This window comes from Triplophysa dalaica, chromosome 21 (assembly GCF_015846415.1).
Source record: "Triplophysa dalaica isolate WHDGS20190420 chromosome 21, ASM1584641v1, whole genome shotgun sequence".
NCBI classification, from domain to species: domain Eukaryota; kingdom Metazoa; phylum Chordata; class Actinopteri; order Cypriniformes; family Nemacheilidae; genus Triplophysa; species Triplophysa dalaica.
This window is the reverse complement of record NC_079562.1, coordinates 8,794,936-8,811,580: the sequence shown is the minus strand read 5'-3', so window position 1 is coordinate 8,811,580 and position 16,645 is coordinate 8,794,936. Positions and strand designations below refer to the sequence as shown.

The 16,645-nt window shown below is 34.5% G+C and overlaps 3 protein-coding genes and 1 long non-coding RNA gene across 18 annotated transcripts in view; 1 reads left to right on the top strand and 3 right to left on the bottom strand.

Annotated features, from left to right (window-relative positions):
* Positions 1 to 849: 849 nt before the first annotated feature.
* Positions 850 to 6,808, top strand: LOC130410439 (uncharacterized). Its single transcript, XR_008905013.1, has 3 exons — positions 850 to 1,239; positions 3,166 to 3,464; positions 6,702 to 6,808. It is a non-coding gene; the product is annotated as an uncharacterized LOC130410439 (long non-coding RNA).
* On the bottom strand, positions 3,149 to 6,076 carry LOC130410437 (uncharacterized). Its single transcript, XM_056735108.1, has 7 exons — positions 5,507 to 6,076; positions 4,662 to 4,706; positions 4,222 to 4,261; positions 3,893 to 3,993; positions 3,702 to 3,785; positions 3,568 to 3,614; positions 3,149 to 3,421 (listed from the first exon to the last, which is right to left on the bottom strand). Exons 1-7 carry the CDS (start codon positions 5,577 to 5,579, stop codon positions 3,149 to 3,151), a joined length of 663 nt encoding a protein of 220 aa, XP_056591086.1. The 5' UTR covers positions 5,580 to 6,076.
* A 1,502-nt stretch (positions 6,809 to 8,310) lies between the features above and the next one.
* golt1a (golgi transport 1A) lies at positions 8,311 to 11,034 on the bottom strand. Its single transcript, XM_056735038.1, has 5 exons — positions 10,945 to 11,034; positions 10,676 to 10,767; positions 9,511 to 9,689; positions 9,272 to 9,335; positions 8,311 to 9,047 (listed from the first exon to the last, which is right to left on the bottom strand). The coding sequence occupies exons 1-5, from the start codon at positions 10,967 to 10,969 to the stop codon at positions 9,006 to 9,008; spliced, it is 402 nt and encodes a 133-aa protein (XP_056591016.1). The 5' UTR covers positions 10,970 to 11,034; the 3' UTR covers positions 8,311 to 9,005.
* Positions 11,035 to 11,977: 943 nt separating this feature from the next.
* The window catches only part of plekha6 (pleckstrin homology domain containing, family A member 6), an 80,044-nt gene continuing 75,376 nt past the window's right edge, over positions 11,978 to 16,645 (bottom strand). For all 15 annotated transcript variants that reach the window (XM_056735288.1, XM_056735289.1, XM_056735285.1 and 12 more), the window contains 2 exons: positions 16,277 to 16,373; positions 11,978 to 14,229 (listed from right to left, as the gene is read on the bottom strand). In XM_056735288.1, coding sequence (XP_056591266.1) covers positions 16,279 to 16,373 — 95 coding nt within the window. In that variant the 3' untranslated portion in view covers positions 11,978 to 14,229; positions 16,277 to 16,278. The remainder of the gene's footprint in view (positions 14,230 to 16,276; positions 16,374 to 16,645) is intronic.

Here is a 16,645-nt window from a genome sequence, read left to right as displayed (position 1 = left end):
AATAAAAATTTTCATTAAAAAAAAGGATATAAACATGCGTTATAGGGATGTGACAAAAAAATGGACAGAGACGTCAAACTTTGAAGGATTTCTTTGAATTAAAATGCACAATCCTTAAGCAATAATACCCAATGAATGGAGAAGGGATGCCTCTTTAAAGAACATCAAATAGTTACTTAATTTAAAATGTCTTGTGTCCGTTTATTAGGAATATCTAGCGATATGGATGTGACAATCCTGAAAATGACACTTACCCAACTATCAAAAATCATGTACTAAAACTTAAACCAATGCTTTTAAAGCTTGGGGAGACCTCACATGGGTATTTGAATCATCAAATATTGATATCTTTGCTGTTGGCATAATAAAAACCGTTGGTAAAACTAAAAAATTTTTAATGGTAAGGTTGAAATTTTAACGGAATTGCCCATATTCTTTAGTTTATATTTTTATGGTTTATTAACGTGACAATTTAGCCGGCAGATTTGTAAAATTTTCATTTATACTGTAACTTTTACTTTGAAATTTTCAAACAGATACCCGCAGCTCGGGTAGCAAAATAAATAGTTACAATAATTAATTGTGGTTGGGCGGATGAGAAATCATTCATGTTCATTTAAAAGCAGCATTCGTTCACGTCACTGAATCTGCTGCTGAAAAATGTTCCAAATATGATTGTTTGCACTCTACTTTAACACTGGATTTTCCTACAAAGCATAAATATTTGACTGAAACTTGTTTAATATTGTTTGCCCGAACTTTAACTTTGAAATTGTTTAACTATTGGTCCGCCCCTTAATTCAACACCTCGTACTTTAAACTCCTTTATATAGGATCGTGCTGCGAAAACAAGAAGGAATATTGGGCTTTGCGAATTACCCATCGTGTGTTGGTAAACGGCGTGTGCTACAATCTGCTTTGCCGATTGCAAAACGTGATCGGGAAACAGTTTGCCAGAATATACCCTGACCATGGAAGACACCGCGTTCGCGATTTTTATCGCGGACGAAGCAGATGCAATTGAAATACCCCTATTTTTACATGAAGTGGAGGACAATCTTTTTATCTATTATTAAAATTATTAAAAGTTGCTTTTAATGCACAGTGGACCTAATAACAAATGTTTGTCGTTTTGCTAGGAACGTCCCTGGAATCCGTAATTTTGTTTCAGAAGTGGTCAATTTGTAAACTCCTTCTGACTTTCAATGTCATTTCAGACTTTCCAAAAGGCACGTGGAGGTATGTAGCCTACATGGTATAAGAAGCAAGCAACACATCATGTTAAAATACTGTAGAGTAATATAATATAATTATATGTGAGCAGGTAGCATTTATTTTGATGGATTGACTATATACACCAACATAAAATACAATAAAGTAAAAATGACAACAAATAGGACTTAAATAAGTAATAATTAAAACGAAACATATAAAATAAAGCACATGCCCTAATTAGGCTACTTCTTTAAAACATCCCTTTATAGTATACGATTTTACCTAGGTGTTTTCATTATCACATAAAAGTAAAAATATAAAATACTACTATAAATTGTGAACTTCTTAAAATCCGGACATTCTTGGTCAATGAGCATCAAGCTATATGGAACGCCAAGAGGGTCAAAAACGCGCGAATTTTAACACTGCAACAACGTGTAGCCTACTCTACGCATTGTTTGCGCATAGCGTTTTGGTTCGCCAGCAAGTCGTTTCACATTCATGCTTTTGATAAGCCGCCCGACTGACGAATCCGATACAGCCGCCTGGCCGTCGCGAGAGTTTTTTGTCACACGTCAGCATGACATCATAGCAAGGAGGACGTGCCTCTAACACATTTCTTACCGGCATGCATCTCGCGCTGATCACCGTGATCGGTTCCATGCAGAATTGGCCATCTCAAACGAGCCGACCTTTTTATGGTTTTTCGAAATATTCTCGCGATACTTCGATGTCTTTCGCCAAATTCGCCTGTCGGTTCCGCATCAAGCCTTGCGCTCGCTCTGACGTGTAGACGTAAAGATGTAAATCTGTGTTGTTTATTTAATATTCATTTTGAATTATATTTTTATTTTAAATTGATTTTACAAACCTTATTGCATATCGTATTTTTCTTCCAAGATATGCAGCAAGAAATCACTATGAACTGATTAATAGGTAAAATATAACACAATTAGCAAACATTTCCTCTTAAATAAATGCAGGAGCACAGAAGGCCCTGCGTTAGTTTTTATACTACCGTACACTATGTAGGCCTATATTTAGTCCACGTTTTACCGTGATGTGGTTAATGTTGAATTTGTTCCAGTGTTGCCTCATTTCAAACTGTATCTGCTGAAAAACAACCTTTAGGCTCTCAGGCTTTCACAGCACACTTCTTAGTAGGCCTACACTAAAAAGTGAAATGCATTTGCATGAAAGATCATGTAAGCAGAACTACACCTCCATGTGGCGGGACATTGTCACTTCAAGGCATTGCGATCTATTTTGCAATCAACTCTTATGTTCAATATAAAACATAAAATCTAATTTATAGCGGTGCCGGTGATGAAACATGTTATGGCGAAAGATCAATATTCTAAATGTCATTATTTTAATGAATGATTTTTTCTCTTTACTCCTTGTTTATTGCATGATTGATGGTGTTCGGTATCTCCCTCAGAGTCCCTCTAAATGACAAACGATGATTGGTAGCAGAACATAATGTACACATATATGAGGAGGCAAGATGCATGTTTATTATTAGAGTGCAGTAAATGATAACCACACATCTACAGTAAAGCTGTTATTTATTACTGTTGGCCTTTCACAGATGTATGTCTGGTTGTTCCTTCCTGACAGGATGTGGTGTTTTACGTTCTGAACATATTTTGAAATGTGCACCTGAAAAAGCACTGGAATAGATGCCTCCCATCCATTTTGTTAACATAACAAAGCAAAAACACAAAAAGCAAAGGGGTTTTGCTTAAAAAAATCAAGTCTCATTAATTTTTTACCTCAAGCAACATTTAAAAAAATGATAGGTACACAAAGAAGAAAAATATGAGGTCCTAAATAATTGTACACATGCGTGATTTTATAACAAATTGCTCAACAAAACCAAATGAGATGCTATGGAACCATAATCTTTGCATGACTTCTGTACTTACATCTTTCATTTATCTGCTTTAGGAAAAACAACCTTGGTGTAATGGACTACAGATTCAGCGCTTGTGTCACTGCTATCACTTGCATTGCCATCATCACAGTTTTTCTGATCTTTCTCTGCAATCTTTTTCTGGGCTTCAGTGACATTCTCGTATTCTATGTTGCATGAGTTTTTATTGTTTAAGTTCAATGTTCCCTCTGAAATATTGATGTAATCCGTATCCTTGCAACGGTAGTGGAGAGTCGTATACCGTTGAGAGCTACAGGAAATGTCTGCCAGCTGACATCCAAACAAAACAAAATCCAGGAAAAAACAATACACGGTAAGAAACATAAAACACTTGTGAAATGATGCATGAAACACTTTAAGTATGTAATGGATTGCTTTAAGATAGGGGAGAAGTCAATGGTTTTTAAATGACTTACAGAGCCTTCAGGACTTTCAGAACTGGTTGAGGATGAGTCATATGCACCTAATTGTTGACAAGTCAAAAGTTTAGTGTGAAAGCCTTAACGGATTTATAGTAAGACAGGGCTATTATTGTAAAAATGGTCTGTACCGTTGACTGAAGGAGGGCGAACGTTTAATGCACAGTTTTGACTCAAAGGGGTTGATTCCGTGTTTTCATTAGTAACTCTCATGTCTGAATTGTTAACACAATTGCACAAAAAAGACCGTCATAACAAGCATTACAAAAATATATATAATCACATTTGAAGTTATTTGTAAATATAAACATTGTGCACGCACCACGTCTTGCTCTGAATTCTCTACACAGTAATACTAGGAGAAAGATAACCATGGCAGCCAGAAAAAAGATTATTCCAATCACCAAAGGATTATTAAAATCACTACAAACAATAAAGCAAAGGTAGATCACAACCATGAACATAAAATCAATTGATTAATGTAACCAGATGAAAATTTCCATAATGCTATTTCTTTCTGCTAGTTCTTCATTGTATTGTTAATCCTTTCAGGTTTTGCATCTTTCTATAGTCTATGTTTCCATGCACATTATTCTATATCGTAATCAAAATGCAGTGTCCATGCATTGACGATTTCAAAGTTATTCATACCAAGAGCTATTTCTTTCACTTGAAGCCTCTGTTTGGGAACCTGCAAAATTCAATACAATGATTTGAATTAAAAAAAATGAATATACAGACATTCTTCTAGTAAAAACGTTATTTTAACCCAGCGCTGAGTCAACAAGGCACAAACCTAACCATTTGATTAAAATATACCCAAAAATTAAGCTGACCCAATAATGGGTTAAACAACACCACATTTTGGATTAAAATTTAAAAGATGGTGCATGTACATGAATGTCATAGAAGGTACTCTTCTCATACTTATCTATCCTGTATCTGTCACTACAGCAGACTGTATGAATAGTGTTAGTCCACTATGTTTCTGATACACAATTTGATGTAATAGTAATAGATCAATCGATGATGACATTTACACTTGCTTTCTAAAATTAGATCTCAGGCACTATGATCTGAAGTTGACTCACCATTTTTATTGGATCTCCTTGATCTGCTAATAAGTGTGGATGCCACTGAAAAATATGACCCAGTCTGTTAAAGCCCTGGTAAAATATTTTTTTGTTGATTTACATAAAATCTTAGACCAAAGAACATTCATCGACAATATAAGACTTGATATCTGTAATACTTATTAAGGTTATGTCAAAAATTGAAATTATAGTGAGATTATTGTTTGAAATCAAACTTTGATGCCTGTTATCTCAGAGTTAGATTATGGGACTTTAACCAGTTTTTTTAGGTCACAAACAACAAAAACTGTTTAACCGAAATATTTTATTCTTCTGAAGCAGATGAATATTATATATGGATAATTTACAGTAGACCAATGTCACAAACAGTATGTTTTTTATGTGTTCTGGTACATAATAGACAAAACCAACCATTGGATTCAATTACAATAAATTATTTAGCAATTGGCATATTTGACCAAACCATGGAAACCACCATATTATATAATTTTTTTATTTTATTATGCATTGTAAATAAATTGCTTCATTTAAAATAATCTCAAATGTACATGTTCAAATATTGAATTAATGTGACCACATTACAAAGAAAAGTAGATTTTTAAGTTAACAGTTTTTGTGTGATTATTTGTAATGTTATGCTTAAATAGAAATCTTATAATTTTTTTATTTAATTTTTTACTAGTTTATTTAAATTGTATAATGTAATTAATGATTTAAGATTCCAGGAATAATTTTCACACAATTAGTCAGTAACTATAATTTTGTTTTGCTGTAAAATGTCAATGTATCTGTATGAAATTTCTAATGTCAAATGTCTATGCAATGTGTGGAATGTGTCTTACCTTCCAGCATGTGTAAGATTGTAAAACTGAAGACAGGCTGTTTAATCCACATTATAATTTTAGCAGCACTCATCTTCTCAGGTTTTCAAATCTCTTATTACAGTGATGTTAAATATATTTTACTTATCCAGTGATTATCAAACATCCCTTGAAGCACAACCACGGAAACGCTCGATGATTACCATCTAGAGTCAGTGGAAACTTATGGCGTAATGTCAGTCACCACTTTTGAACACAGCTAATAGAATCTAGACAGCAGATGAATCCTATAGATTGGCAGGAATACTTATAAGGATGTGACTTAACATAAATTTCATTTATGAAATGCCTAAGCTGTCATGGAAATTCTCCCAGATGTTTTAGTCTTTTAGACTATTAACCATTTTAGTGTAGTGTATTAAACAGAACACACTACACGTTCAGAAGAAATGTGTCAAAGTCTACCCGAGCTATCACTTTAGGGTACCCTTAAGATGGTCCTATGTTAAGGTATAAGTTTGTTACCAATATATACCTCTGAGGTACTTATATGCACTTTTTAGTTGCAATGATGTACTTTTCGAAAGGGTACCACCCGAGTAACAACATACTGTAGGTATACATGTATTTTATGACCATTTAGAACAAACAGAGGAGATCATGTTTATGTCATTTTAAAGCCACCACTTTAGTTATTATTGTTATTATTATCAGTTTTCACCTTAAGTGACTGTGACTTGCTAAATTTGACTGCGATCGAATGTGGAGCATTTAAAACAAAACACACATAAATCTGAAAAGAATCAGAATATGTGCTTTGTCCTTAAAGTCACATATACAATAAAAGTCTCTTTTTTTCAGGTTACGTTGACCATCCCAACATGAAACATATTCAATATATTCGGACAAATCAAGTGATACTTTTCCTTAAATCGTACTTTGTGTCATTATCATTTTCAAAGAAAGCAGATCTTTCTGAGATAAGCGTAGTTTATTCAGCATCAGCAAAATGTGTCCTCAACAGGATCCGTACAGTTTACCAAAGAACTGTTTCATCAGTGTTCTATCCACAGATCAATTCTACTTTAAAATACTTAATATCTAAGTTATGTAAATCTCCAAGGAATCAACATAATATTGACATATACAGTATATATATTACTTTACAGGTATCTGCTTAAATTCTGCAAGCATGTTCTGTTCTCTCTTCCCATAGCGAAGGCCGAAGGAGTTGAGATTGTAGTACGCCATATTCTGTCTCCTCTTTATGTAAGGTCTTTCTGGAGACCACCGCCATGCGCTCTTCTGAGGACCTGAATTTAAGATTGGATTGGTTTTCCCCATGGAAATGTGTACTGAGGGTTTAGAAGACTGAACATCATTTCCTCTGAGAACTCGCAGAGCTGTTTCTTCTGGAGATTCATCTGGAGATATATAACAATGTGTCACTAATACAGTATATATTAATCATTTAATCATTTAATCTCCAATAAAGAAGTATTAGATTCTGTATGTATTGTAGATTATCACTATAGACACTAGATTGACATTTTAATCACAGAATTTTGTAATTAATTATATAGAAATAATGCTATTATGTAGTACAAGTAAAGTAAAATAAACAACACTTGGTGAAAATTGATTCCTTAATCTGTTCTGGTAGATTCACTGAATCAGACATTAATCATTAAATAATTTTGGATGCACTGTGACACAATTAAAAATAACATGAAAAGAAGATACCTTCTGAATGGTATTGAAAATGGCCAGAAGGGTACATATTTCCAACCCCGAACGAAAACATCAAAATGATGGCAACTAGCATAATTTTTAATGCTTTTGAATTTCTGCAAGAAAGAGATACATTGCGTCTGATTATTTTTATACAGGATCCCTTTAAAGATGATGAGTTACAGATGTGAACGGTATCTGTACAAGTGTTTCCTGTGCACAAGCTCAGACACACACATTCAGTATCCTATCAAATGCAATATTTACACACAGACACACACCTTCACGCTTCAAAGGGACCATCAAAAGAATCAGATATTAGACTTTCACCTAACATCTACTGTAAATGCTATATTCTGTTCCAAGAAAAAAAAATCAATCATTTTATAATAAAAAAGGCAGTTTAGTAGTTTATGGCGAGAATTTCACGATCACTGAATGTAAATTTAATCCAAAATGAATTTTATTGGATTCTTTAAAAATAACTTGAATCACACAATGATCCTTCCTTGGGTTGGCGTTACCTGATTTACAGCCTGTGAAAACAGCAAACAAAAAATACTTCTTTGATTTTTACAATTAAAAAGATATGTTTGTTATCTGATGCCTGATTAGGATTTAAAAGCAAAGAGCATGCCACAAGACAACAGATTTACGCATGTAAAGTGCTTACCTTTCTTAACACTTGCTTGTGTGGATGTTGTGTTTGGAGAAGAAACAGAGTGGTTAATCCAACCTTCAGGCACAGTTCATGTATTTTATACAATGATATTATTTGCGTCATAGGTCCCTCAGTGGGCCATAGACCTCCAACATTCCCTCTGATCTTCTCTTTTTAGCACAGGGTGCATGCAGCACCAAACCACTTCACAAGAACAGTCTTCACATATCTTGAATATATATATTAAGAAGCGAAATATAATAGAAATGAGATGATCAGTAAATAAAAATACGTATTCTTTACTCAGCTGAGCGCTGGTCAACAGTCTGTACACAGGATTTTTTACCTGCGTTGATCTTGAGAAGAAAATCCGCTTAAAACAGACAGGAAGTGCAGACTTATTTATGTCTCACACACAGTGAAAGCAATATACTGATTTTGTAGCATATTTATTGTTTCATGTGGAACAAAAAAGCATTTTTGATAAATGAAATTGTAAAAACAATAAAACATGTAAAACATATTGACTGAAACATTGGAGGTTATTGATTATTCAACCAGTACTCTTTAAAATAAAGGGTTCTTTGCAGTGATGCCATGAAAGAATCATGTTTAGTTTCTCAATGCACTTTTTCTAAAAGATTTTTAAGTCGAAAATACTTTTTTGTCGTAAACAAACCCTGGTCCAGAAGCACATCCTGTGTTACACCACACGATAGCACAACATTTAACCAACAGAACATGTAAAACTGAATTGAAATGTTAAACAAACATCTTTAAAACTTTATAATACATGTACAATTGGAAAAATTATTGAAACAGAAAGTGAGTCTGGTACAGTGTTGCTTATGTCTTGCAAAATTGTCTTTTTTTCTACTGTATAAAGAATCTATTGTGCAATAAAAAGGTTCTGTGGATGTTAAAGAGGAGACATGCAGTGTTATAACCAGGAACCTTTATCCTTGAGTAAAGTTTAAATATAAACACAAAAATTTAAATAAACCAAATAAAATAATGTACAAAATAGCACAGTTCGATCAAAATAACAGTGTTTAACAGGGGATTGCAGTGACACATGCAGTCCTTGAAAGACCTTTTTATTTCCTCACTGACTGCTCCAGAATATCTTTATACCATTGAGGAACTGCTTCCTGATAACTTGTTATACACCTAAGAGAAAGAACAGAAACTTAATTGTTAAGTCGTAATTGTTTGAAATAACCATTTCTCACCAAATTGTGGAAGACGCCCATTATGGTGTTTGCCATGTTTTTAAATCTCCAAGTGTTTCATTATGGAGTTGTAAAACAAACTACTTTGGTTGCAGTTGGGATTGTGTTAATAGCTTGATTTCAGAAAATAATTTCATTATTCTGACTGTTTGTCTTCCATACCGTAGTTAAAAAGGGTATGTTCAAGGCTGTTCCGAAAAACCCAAATGCCATTGGGAAGAATGATCTGGAATGACACAGAATTATGCAAAGAACATTAAAAGCATTGCCACGTACTGTATGTATTGAGGCTAAATTAGTTTTATTGTAAATTGATTTGATACTAGATGTATTCAGTTAGTTTGAGGTTGGATATTATTCATGACTACCTTGTGCAGATGTGATTCAAAGGTTTTACTCACTTAAATAGAACCACAAAGCCATAGCTCTCTACAAGCATGCCAATACGAGGCCATTTGAGTAACACTAAAGCCACACCCCCTAGAAAAAAGGTGGTGCCTCTGAGCTTCTGTTTCTGGAAGAAAAAGTGGGCCGTCCTCCTCAAGCCAATGATAAAAGCCAGGCCTGACAGGAACAGTATCTGATTTGACAGTAAAATAAGTAAGAGAATTTCTGTTCAAGATATGGAGATTTTAGAAAAATTCAGACCCTTTTTTGGTTCATTCAGTTTCATTTACTGTTGCATAAAAGCCCAAAATGCCCAAACATGGACAACGAATGAATGAAATGGTTAAGCAAACTTATCTTTTTTGAAGGTGCTGTGTGTAATTCTTTTGAGGAATATATTGACAGAAATTAAATATAATATACATATTTATGTCTTTAGAGGTGTATAAAGACCTTAAGTAATGAAGCATTATGTTTCCATTCCCTTAAAATGAGCTATTTCAATCTACATACACCACTGGTCCCCTTACGTGTTGTTTCTACAGCAGCCCTAGATGGACAAACTGCTCTACAGGGCACGTTTCCTAAATATGATATCTCTTTCAGCAAAGAAGTGAAAACCCAACGACATCTATGTCCTGAAAGAGCAGCCGTAGTGCTTAGAAAGGGAGATTGAGTCGTTAGTTGCAATTCACAACCTCACCAGTAGATGTCGCAAAATTTCATACATATTCTAATCTGGGTTTGCATTTATATTCAGACTAGTAATTTTACAAGAAATATCTAAAGCAAATTAATGAATGGAATGTGAAGAGAACTGCATGTATCTTATTTTCAAGAAAAGAAACTGATTACGTAGCAAAGCATGAGCATAGTACCAAAAGGTCTAAAAAACTAAAACATGAAAATTAATTTGATCTTTTACCTAATTTGACAGTGTCAAAACACCCTGGTATGAATGTAATTTATTGTAATGAATAGAGATTGTGTTTGATTAAGGATACAAAGATCAAGGATATTTGGATCAGGTACATTTAAAGGTCGATTCAAAAGCAAAAGCATGTGTATGAATGTTATCATTTTTTGGGTCTCTTTCATGTTAAAACGTTCAAGTGAATTTCTTGTGTCATGTTTAGACAATTCAAAGGAAGTCAAGTTGCAACATAAGACTGTACTTACATTCCCAAATGCCAGCAAGACCGAGTCAAAGTACAGAAGAACTCCAAACATCACAAAGAACACACCAAATCCAGACAAACCCACACCAATTTCTAGAACCCATTCAGGACAGAGAAACCTGCATCAACTTTAATGAACTGTATTTTGTATTTTTTCAAATCAAGTTAAGCCACAAAAAGTGTAAAAATTACTGTGGTCATTTTAAAGAGGTGACCTGTTTGGAGACCCAAAAGTTACTAGTTAATATTGAGCTGGATAAAGAAACTTACTCTGAAACTCAGTGATTGTGATCATGTTTCCTCGCTTGGTTTAAAACATCTGTTGCAGCTCTTTGGCTATTGCCAGTCTAGCTATTTCACATGAATACTTGACTTTTGAACCCAGCTGCACGGTGAACATTAACCAAGCAGTGAGAGGGAGAGAGAGAGTGCTCTGTCTGCTTACATAATGCATCTTGCATCTTTATCTTAACCCCGCTTCTCTTAGCCCACAATCCTGACTCCATCTTAAGTCTGACAGCCAATGTTTCTACATCCACCCTAAACACCATCCTTTCAAAATCAATGATCTTTAACCTAAATGTCATGGCATTGTGTTTGATTTGCACAAAAATAAGTATGCTTTACCATGTAAAAATGTACACAGCGTCTATAAGACAAAACAATTTATACACAAAACAAACTTGTATTATCTGAGACCCACTTGCAGATCAAGCAGTTTACTGCATTCAAGCTACATTTTTTGAAGTGCATTTTTAAACTTAAGTGAATGCCAATGTTATGTAGTCAGTCAAAAAATATTTCAACCACAACACACCTCTCTCCTAATTTCTAAATTTGAAAAAATGTAATACATAATAATAAACCACAGGGAACTATTGTGCTCATTTTTGGGTGCTTAGGATTCCTGTAGAAATATTTTAGAATTGAATTGAATTGACCAAAAACAGTCTGTTTCATTAAAGGGGATTTCTTTGCCAACTATGACTTCATCTCCTTCAACAATAAAAAAGTTATTCATTCATGAACAAAAATATTTCTGTTATGAACTATTACCTTAAGTGCAGTACATGATTCAATATTATGTATAAATATATATGTATATATATATATATATATATATATATATATACATAATTATAGCGAAGCAATCTTATATGTTGCATTTATGATTTTTGTAATTTGCACAAGATTGTATGTGAAAATAAGGGTTCTTGACCTTATTTTCACATGTGAATGTGGAGTGATGGTGATGGATGTACAAACGCTTCTTATGAATGGACATATATGACACAAATTCTGATGTTTTTTTAAATACATTCACTTTATTGCATGAGGGTACTTCTAAAGCAAGCACATTAAGTATTGTTTATCTTGACTGATTTGCATAGCTCAAGCAGTTTGTTTGTTTTTTCTTTAAAAGAGCATTATTTACTGTCAATATGAAGACATACAGTATTAGATTTTAAAAATATTTACACAGACCAATGTGCTTATTCTGTATGTGTTAATCCCACATTATATGCTACATATTTGATCAAATAATAGACATTTCTGCTTCGACTACCCAGCTGCAACTTTAACCCAATCCAATTACTGTACGTAAAAAATAACACTTACAAATAACTTTTAAACAAGGCCTTCAAAAAGATGCTTCGAAGTTCAGATCAATAAATTAAAAATATATCAGCCTCAATCAGTATTCCCCTATACCGTGAAAATTCAAAACACTCTTATTCATTTTACAAATGTAACCAACCGAACCTCATTTTATACATCAGATGTCCGTGCTAATATAAAAATATGATTCGTTTCGACAATCAGATTTTCTCTTTCTCTAAAACAATAAAATAAATCTTTGTCTGTCCCTTCAGGGGTGTTTTTGCTTGGCGATGATAAGTAACCTATTTCTTTAAAAACTCTTTTACAGATAAAGTACTGTGTTTTACCTCGATTTAGGGTTTTGGATATAGGAATAACACAATCATAATATCTATGATAGCGTGGCTTGTGTTGATGAGAGAAAGAAAAGAAGGGACACAATTCTGTCAAACAAATTCTCAATTAAGAGTTAAACCAAAGACTTTTACATCTTTAAAAAAGATAAGCACAGTTTACGGGCTAACAACTTGCATGGCATTTCCGAGGTTTCAATACGCTCTCCAATCAGGACCTCAAAGTACAAAACAGAGATTTTTTATTTGGCAAATCGTACTTTACGTTTCGTAACATTATAATCAAGCTGCTTGATAGATAAAATGTTTTACCAGTGCTAGAAAAATAATCCAAAATATTGTTCCATTTAATATCATGTGATATCTATATTTACACGTAAAAGTGTGCCGTGGCAGAAACATACCCAAATGAATCTCCAAGTGGCACAACGATCCACAAATAAGGGCTTTGTATATTCTGTCGGGGTGACAGGTTTGATATAATTTAATGAAAGTATATACAGGCTGTAATGCAAGTTGCTGGCCCCACATCAACACGCATTGTGTTTCAACAAGCAGACTTACACCTCTAAGGACACTTCCAAATGTTTAGCTTTCTCTATAATCTACTATTCAAGAGCGCTCACAAGTATTTACCGTTTTTTGGTAACTATTGTTCTAGCATTAAAGCACTATGATGCGTCCACATGGCTTTGATGCAAAGATTAGAGTAATAGTCATATCAATATATAAGCTTTCTTTATAGACGTACACTGTAAGTAAAGACCTGACAATGGTTTAAAAGACTGCAATTCTGACAGGTTGTACTCGGCTGGCAAGGAAGAGGGTTTGTGAGCCCTATGTTCAGTATGGAAAATGAGGCCAGGAAAAGTCACAGTGAGTCTGGCCTTGAACTCCTTTACTGGAGAAATGAAGGTGATGGAGGGAAATCGCTCCTTCGTCTAAAGCCCAACATTAACGGTCTGTCAATTTGGGCATCCCAACATGAATCAACAGTGTTCGGAACAAATCATTTTCATCTCTCCTCTGATGACTTCCAGATAAACTGAGCTTGACAACTTTGCCGTAGTCCTTACTTTACCATGGCTATTCTCCTCCGGTCAAGTCTCGGACTTCCCATCTGTACTGGTCTCCGTCACACGATCCTTCCTGTCAACGTACTTGTGTCTGCAGAATCCACCCTGAGCGGCTAAACTGTACCCATGAATTTTCTGTAGGCCTATATGCTCCAGTCACTGTAATGCGACCAAGAGCAAACATGAACATGTAAACATATTTCACATCCTGGCTAGTTTTGTAGCTTCTGTAACGTGACTGTCGTCCTCCGAAACAAATTGTATTAATTGAATTATGTAGTTCTGTCGAGGTTTCCACTGAGTTCTTAAACAAGAAATGCATTAGATGGAGGCAGATGAACCTCGCTGTATGCACAGACCTCCGCAAACATCCAGACACTTTGAAATATTTCTCAGCGTGGTGTAGGTAATCAAAAGAAATGCAATGTTTGGCAGAGGCGAAACATATTTCGGTGGTTTTCATCTTGATCCGCTGGACACTCAGAAGGGTTCACCATCAAATTTGACCGCTGCAAGTGCTTGAGCTGGGAACATTGGAGAGGATGAGGGAAAACAAAGAGAAGAACAAGAAGACATTGTCAGAGAGTGATGCTTTTTCTTTTAAAAAAGGAACGACAGCCTTGTTTTTTTAAATCATGCACACAAAAAGGTCTGTCATACGATCTGTGTATACGCATCTAGATACTAAGCAAGATGTCATGTGCTATCGCCATTGTGGTTTATATAGCAAGACAAGAGTCTCTTTTAGCATTCCCTTTCATCCGACTGCCATTGGCAGTTGTTCAGCTGGGGCATTCCGACCTGATGGTAACATGACCTGGATGCGGTGTGTGGACACACCCGAGAAGCATTGTTTTTGAGCCAGTTATTGCGATTAACCCCTTTACATATTGTATTTGAGGTTTTTGTATTAGCAGCAGTTATAAAAAAATGTCTGTGCTCCTCAACACTTTTTCGAAAATGGATATTGGTAAAACATCTACTACATACAGTATTAAAGAAATTTATTGCAGTTATCTTCCTCAGAAAACTTGTATCTCCATATTTTTTTATGTTTATTTTTTACCATAAATCATTAAAAAAGCATTAAAAAGTGCTTGTTAACTTTGACGACAGAATTTAACCAATTTTAAAGAACAGTGTTCTTTTCATTTATTTTCCAAGAAAAACTGTGAATTTGGACATTCAAGGTTTTGGAAGGACAGCAAGGATACATACAAATAGCAACAATTTCTAAAGAAAAAACTAAAACATGCTTTAGCCCCTATATTGGTGTAGTTATATTATCTACCAGCAGGGGCAAACTATCAAAGCTAATCCGGAGTAAAAAGGGTTGTTTCCAAATGTTTCTTGAATACAAGTTGTAATATATTTAGAGGATGTTGCAAAGACACCATAGCAGACATGATCATAAAATGTCTGCTTTTGCAGCCAGCTTTTTTCAGGTCAAGGCAGAGGACACTTTGTTTTATACTTGTCTGCACAGATGCATTGGTAGCATTTGCGTCTGTAAGTGTGTACTTGTGTTTCTGCCAGTTAATACACTGAACCTGTAATGTTTTTGCCATAATATTTCTTTGGCATAGGTGATGCATAATCATATAATGAAACTATATTTAATCTGACCAGGTTCATGAAAATTGACTGCATAATAATTTTTTCAAAATTAAGCTAAATTATTCCACACATCAAACACATCTATAAAAAAACTTGTCTGCATTATAAGGTACATGATTTTAATATCGTACCTTAAAATAAATATTTAATTTAAACCTAATCTGAACCGTTCTATTGATTTATCATATCGCTGCTGTCCTTCTGAAACCGTATATCTCCATATTTCGTCATTTATCATTATTATTAGTGACCCTTTATGTTTATCACAGGGTTTTCAAATATCTAAACAATAAAAAGCATTTAAAAGTGAAACTTTCACAACACAGGATGTTATCATTTAAAAAGTAAAAAAGTGTTTTTTCTATTTTCTGAAAAACAGTGAATTTGGACATACAAGGTTTCATAAGGACACAAACGATGAGAAACTGCTGAAACCATCAATTAAATTGACATTTTTGGCCAGTGATTACTACTTTTCTGAATAAATAAAACCTTAAGGATTGCAGATGTCTATGTTGGATTTAAGGTTGTTTAGTCTTTGAAACACTTTCACGTTAAAACTGTTTAAAACTAAATTCTGGACAGTAAAAGCCAGCTGCAGGCGCCTGTTTGTGTGAGAAACTGCTAAAGTTATAGCATTATGCCAAAACACTGTGTAAAAAAGCATTAACTCTTGCCTAAACACAGAGTCAGGCTGGAACTAAAACAAGTTCAAACTTAATTCCATTTGAAAAGCCCTTGGGTACATAAAGTATTATACTGGGTTAAAAAACACCGGTTTAATATAATACTGATGCAATAATAGAATTTAAATTTGTTCGCCTCAAAGGAATTCAGCAATATGTTTACATCTGAAAAGCCATCTTTACTAAAGGGAAACGAAAGCAAGGGCTGTAATGAGCAGGACAGTTCAGGGCAGGGGGTGGGGATTGTCGTGTTGTGGGCGGAACTCACCTTCACACCTTCATGATGTGGGAGGAGTCAGAGTAGTCAGCAGAATGGGGAGGGGCCAGGCTGGTTGGGGAGGCAGGAGAACTAGGGATGCACTGGGCTGCAATGCAGTGGTGTCATGGGGAAACAAATATATGAAGCAAAGGAAAATGAGTTGTGGATCAGAGAGGTGATAAAACACTCTTCTCGCAGAGCCACAAGCCAACGGGAAAAAGGAAAAGGAAAGGAACATGCTAACTGCATTTTTGACATACAAATTATGAAATGACATGAAAGAACACTTTGAAGGATCATTCGCAATAATGCATAAATATATATTTTTTAATAAACAGGCAAGATCCTTTATGAAATGCTGATAGCCAAGGCATTTAA